General features: G+C 49.5%; 1 protein-coding gene across 1 annotated transcript in view; it reads right to left on the bottom strand.

Moving 5' to 3' along the window:
* Nucleotides 1-398: 398 nt before the first annotated feature.
* LOC123068028 (putrescine hydroxycinnamoyltransferase 1-like) overlaps nucleotides 399-6215 on the bottom strand; it is a 6911-nt gene continuing 1094 nt past the window's right edge. The window contains exons 2-3 of the mRNA XM_044490554.1: nucleotides 3950-4971; nucleotides 399-758 (exon numbers count right to left, since the gene is read on the bottom strand). Coding sequence (XP_044346489.1) covers nucleotides 399-758; nucleotides 3950-4971 — 1382 coding nt within the window. The remainder of the gene's footprint in view (nucleotides 759-3949; nucleotides 4972-6215) is intronic.

The raw sequence follows: 6215 nt of genomic DNA on the forward strand, positions 1-6215 counted from the left end.
TTCTCCCATTTTATAGTCTACAGGCACAAGGTCCAGGGGTTTATGTTTATTTTTTTAATATTTGAATTGGATAGTGATGGGAAGGATGTGGATGTTCTCACTTGCATCGTGTCGGCTTTGTACCCTTATAAACGGGGAGATTATCATGGTTCAATTCAAATTGTTCCTAGAAAAGACTTATGTACACCGTTTTGCAAAAAATAGGTATAAAAAGTAGACCTCTAAATATGTGGTGAGATAGATGGCTTGCGAACCGTTTTCTGTATGGACACTGTGGTGAATCTGTGGATAGATCTGAGAGGATATGTTTTTCACAGTTCACAACTTAAAATCTAGCAGTGGAGGTGTGACAGGGTGAAAGGCCCAATCCGTACTCTGATGTCAGGCGGCGCATGGAGCTAGAACCGGGCGTACAGTAGGCGCTGGAAGTCGTTGAGGATCGCGGCCTCCGTACACATGAGGACGCGCACGCTGCCGTCCCCCTTCCCGCTGTCCATCAGATAGACAAACCCGGCGCGCTCCGACACGGCGCGCAACATTACCAGCGGCTTCCCCCATCCGAATTCCACGTTGTACACCGGCATGCCAAGCCAGCTGATCACCCGCAGCTCCGTGTCTGGCATGCGCCCCGGCGCCGGCTCAGTGAGCTCGAAGTAGTCTATCGCCGAGCGCACTAGCTCGTCGTCCATCCGACGGACGGCGCTGCTTATCTGGCCGGCCACGAGCACCAGGTCCTCCGAGGAGGAGACGTCTCGCACCTTGCCAGCCGCGCCAAGCCACATGATCCCGTTGCCGCAGTAGCCAGGCTGGAGCGGCGGCCTCATGCTACGCCGGACGCTGGCCGGGAAGGTGAGGCGGGTGATGGCGTCCGGTGGCACATCCACCCGCTGGTTGCTGTGGTTGAGTAGACACTACTAGGGAAAATCTTATACACAGAACTTTAGCAGTAGCGAGGGTTAAAAACGCACGCTGATGCTAAGTAGCAGTAGCGCGCCTGAGCAAACCGCGCTGCAGATAAAGTACTAGCAGTAGCGCGTCTTGCTCCAAACACGTTACTACTAAAATTCCCACGGCTTAGTCGATAGGCTACACATAGTAGTAGCGACCTATAACGAATCGCGCTACCACTACTTTATTTGTAGCAGCGCATTTTAATCTAAACTCGCTACTGCTAAAGGATATAAAATTAAATGAAAAGAAAATAGAAAGGTAACAGAAAATGAAAGAAATAGAATAAGGTGAAAGGAAAAAAATAAAATATGAAAAAAACTAAATGAAAAAGGGGAAAAGAGAAAGGAGTAGCAGTAGCGTGTATTCCAGAACGCGCTGTAGCTAACGTAGCAGCAGCGCTCTTTCTCGAACGCGCTACTGCTACTTCTGACTTAACCACGGGGTTCGTCCTTCCCCACGGCCACTTCCCCCAAATCCAACTCTCCACTCTCGCCGCCGCCATCGCCGTCGGCCACCACACGCTCTCCGCACACCCTCTACGCCGCCCCGACCCCAGATTCAATGCCGCCCCACCCCCGACCTCAACGCCGCCCGGACGCCGCCCCCGACCCCGACCTCGACGCCGCCATCCGCCGCGCGCCCAAGCCCCGACCCTGACCTTGACGCCGCCCTGCCCCTCCCTCGTCGCAGGCACCCGAGGTGAGCACGCCTGCTCCTCCCTCTCCCCTACCTCTGCCTAGGGTTTCTTTATATTTTAGTTGCATCAAATTAGTTAGGGTTCATGTAAGAGTGGAAACAAATCGGATGCGGATGCGGCTTAAATGAGTTAGGGTTCATGTAAGGGTGGAAACGAATCAAATTTCTAAGATGAATCATAAAACGAGTAAAATTTGACCACTTATTTCACTTTATAGTTAGATAATTGGAATATTCGCTACCACTTTCCACCCCTATAGGTTCATCAAATTAGATGGTAATTAGGGCAGTAGTTCCTAGGTACTAATTAGTTAGTACTACCTCCGTCCTGGTTTATTGGGCCCAAAGACCAAATCTGCAGGACCAAGGCACCTCGTAGGCAGTTTTGAGCTTTAAATCCAGCCAATTAACAAGCTAGGATTACACGCATAGATTAATCGCCCTCCAATCAGCTAGCCTGCGTGCATGCAGCAACAACGCACACCCCCGCACGCGTGGCCATGCCCAATCAGGATGCAACGTCCTCAGTTAATTCTATCGGCACATACGTAGGGAATAGCAATCGGCCTTATAAAAATGGACAGCGCTTCGTTGCTCTACGGCCTTAAAATCCCGGACGGAGGTAATAAGAACTAGGTACTAATTAGGTACTAGAATATTTTTCTTTATAATAAGTTTATTTTTAGTAAGAACTAGTTGAATTAATAGAACTAGTTAGTAAGAACTTGTTGCTATTTTTTAGTTAAAGCAATTTTTCCCGTCTCGACGTGGACGATGCCTATCCCGCATCCTCGTCGGCGAGTCGGCAGATGACGACACCTGCTTGACCAGATGGGCCATGTCCGGGACTGGGCTCCGCCGGGGTCGTACTAGGAGGCGCTACCTACCGGGGGGCGCAGGTTGGTGAGGAGCCAGCCTGTCGTTAACCCGAACCTTCTTTGGTGGCGGTCGCATGGGCCAGTGACGGTCCAGAGGCTCGAGGACTCCGCGGAGGTGGTGCGTCACCGTCAGTGAGGAGGACGCGCACGTCCGTCGCTACTTGTTTGCGTTGGAGCACAGGTTCTCCAATACCTGGCAGGTTCTCCAGGGATCTCACTGGAGCTATGATCCCGTGATGGTTCCTTCTCTGTGGGTGTCCACCGCCCGCGCCGATACCCGTCATGTGCTAGGGTTTTATTTGCATTAGTGATTTTATATGTATGACACTATTCATGATGTATTAGTGATAATATTCGACGATGTACGGACGCATGAGATGATTTACTTTTGCTTTTTGAATGCATGCTAATTTGAGTCCTATAAGATATTTTGAAATGTATATCTTGTGTTGCTCAATATCCAAGTGGTCGGTCATGTTTGCAGGCTACACCTCCGAGTGGCCTATGTTTTGTCGGAGTGTTGATTCATTTCTGTTCCCGCAAATTTCAGGCGCTCGATATGTCCTATTTTAGCAAAGGTCATGCCGAATTTTTCCATGAATTTTAGCATGACTTGTGCCAGAATATGTAGGAAATATCAAGTGCCCCGGATTTGTGTGTTGAGTATCCTGGTAGTTGTCTTCGATCGATTTTTAATTAATGTTTTAACTATGAACATAGGAAATGTCTGACGACAAAAAGGATTTCGGTATTTGCAAATACTGCGAAGACGAGCGCGGCCTGTGCGACGGAATCTTCCTAGATGATGATAGGCGCTTCAGCATCAAGCTAGACGAAAACTTCGAAGTGGATACAGTAAGTCACAATGACAAGTATTTTTTCGTAATTAAGCATGACATTTGCTTCATTTGCTTCAACTTATAATTTAAGCATTACATTAAGCATGACAAGTCTTTTTTTGGATGCAAAACATGGCGAGCACTATGCAAGCCTTATGCATTTGAGCCTGATATGGTTATCACCTTTGATATTCGTCCGGAAGATGATATTGAAGGTAATACCGACATCTGGGTCGATGTGCAGACGCCTTCAGTTATACCATTATGTAAGTTTCTCAACCATATTTATGTCTTTGATATTGTTTATTCAAAAATAGTTGACTACTAATTTGTATTGTCAGCTTATTTCGGTGCAAGCAAACATGTCCAATGCTTGATAGACAGGACCGTATACTGTGCCGGGGCTGAACTCAACTGCGAGGAGCTCAGTCATTATGTTTCATGGCTTGTGGATCTTAATATTGTCATGACAAAGTAGTCTATCACCGAGCGCACTAGCTCGTCGTCCATCCGACGGACGGCGCTGCTGATCTGGCCGGCCACGAACACCAGGTCCTCCGACTCCGAGGAGGTGACGTCTCGTACCTTGCCAGCCGCACCAAGCCAGATGATCCCATTGCCGCAGTACCCAGGCGGGAGCGGTGGCCTCATGCTGTGCTGGACGCTGGCCGGGAAGGTGAGGCGGGTGGTAGCATCCGGTGGCAGCCGGCGGGCGACGCAGACGCACCGCCACGCGTGGGCACTCAGGGCGTAGAACGTGCTCACGCGGCCGCCGTCACTGCCGATGCAGGCACGCTTGAGAGTGGTGATCTGGTCCTTGGAGACGACGAAAGCTTGGGTGACGACAGTCTCCGACGGCTCGACGGATAGGTTAAGCTTGGGGCAGAAGACCGAGAAGGCGTCAGAGTGGACGAAGGGTGGGGGGCGCGCGCGGAGGAGGGTGCGGTCGTGGAACGGGAGCTCTAGTGCCGCCGCGCCGCCGACCCTGGAGAAGGCAGACCACGTCTGCAAGAAGTGGAACGCGCTGATGGCGTTGACGGCCACGTGGTGCAGCGCCGTACCTAATGCCACCCCGCCGCACTTAAAGAAGGTCACCTGGACAGCGCACAGGACGGAAGGCGAGTAGTCTTCGACGCGGGGAACAAAGAGCGTCCTCAGCTCCGGCGACGGCAAGAAGCCGCACAAGTCGTCGATGGTGAGGTCCGAGCGAGCGACGACCAAGAGCGCGCCCTCGCCAGTGCAGTCGATCTCTGCCCGATCGTTGCCGTCCATGCCGAGACGCCCGGCCAGGGGGTAGAAAGCCACGAGTGCCACGAGTGCCGAGACGCCGTTGCCGTCCATGTCGAGACGCCCGTCCATGGCCATCGCCGCCTTGAGCCTGGCCACGTCGAAAAAGTCACTGAGTCCGGAGCGGTATGGGTAGAAGTAGACGGCGGGGGTGAGGCCTCTGTTGACCAGCATGAGGTCGAGCGGGGAGAGCCACATCCCTCTCCTGGGCGTCTCCTGGCAGGGTGCCACCATGCACGACTCCACCACCTCCACCTCGTCCACACCCATTTTCGTCGCTTTCTTCGTAGAAAGCACCGCGCCCATTTTTCTCCTGCTGACTGAGCTGAGAGGTTGAGTCAAGAGATAGATGTGTAGCGCTCTTGCAGCAGCTCGCGCGCTTCTCCCATTTTATAGTCTACATGCACCATGTGGGCAATTCCTACATGTAGAAACACTCAATGGTGGTGGACTCGGCCATGCGCCCATAGTCGTCGAGTGAATTATCGGGAGCTCCGTATGCAAGCATCCTCATAGCTGTCGTGCACTTCTGGATCGAGGTGAATCCAAGTGTGCCGGTGCAATCCTTCTTGCACTTGAAGTAGTTGTCGAACTCCCGGATGGAATTCACTATTCGGATAAAAGCTTTTCACTACTAGAAAAAGGGCTGCTAGTGCCGCACCTGTTTTCGCTACTAATGGCGCACTACAGGTGCGCCACTAGCACCACGCCATTAGATTTTTTTTCTAATGGCGCACCTATGGTGCGCCATTAGTATCTGGGATACTAATGGCGCACCGCTGGTGCGCCATTAGAATGGCCCACGGTGCGCCATTAGTATCTGGTATACTAATGGCGCACCACATAGAAGTGCGCCATTAGTAACAATATTTTTTTAAAAAAAATTATTTTTTTTTCAATTTTTTTTTCGTTGTTTTCTTAATCCCAGTTCACTATGGCTTAATCTCGAATCAATATGCTTAATCTCAAGTCAAATCGCACTTCAGAGTTCTATCCAACCCCAGCAACAGCTCACTTCACAGGCACTTGTTGATATATCTAGCATATCAATCCTGTTATACCTTGTTGATGTCTAGGACATTGTTCATGTTCATGACTATGATGAAATTTTGAAAAATATTTCAAACTTCCCGGTCATATTACGTATCATTTTTTGAAAAACAATTCAAAAAAATTCAAAACCAATTTGTTTTTCTGTTACTAGTGGCGCACCACATCCATGGTGCGCCACTAGTAAGTTTGAAATTTTTTGAATTTTTTTGCCTCTAGATCTTGAAAGCCCCGTAACTTTTTTTCTGTTAGGTTTTTGGGGATTTTGAAAATGTTTAACGGGGTTCCCCCCCTCCCCCCGGTTAAATTTGGATGTAACTTTTCGAGTAGATGATTTTTCATATAAACAACTTTTTCATCCGAGTTCGTATGCAAAAGTTATGCCCATTTTACAAATTTCCAGAGAGATTTTGCAAATAAAGTTGAAATTCATATTTGTAAATTTTCTCAACAACTAGAGCACATATCACATGGGAAACTTATTTTCTTTTATTTTTTTGACATTTCCATCATT

This window comes from Triticum aestivum, chromosome 3B (genome assembly GCF_018294505.1).
Source record: "Triticum aestivum cultivar Chinese Spring chromosome 3B, IWGSC CS RefSeq v2.1, whole genome shotgun sequence".
In the NCBI taxonomy this organism is placed as follows: Eukaryota; Viridiplantae; Streptophyta; class Magnoliopsida; order Poales; family Poaceae; genus Triticum; species Triticum aestivum.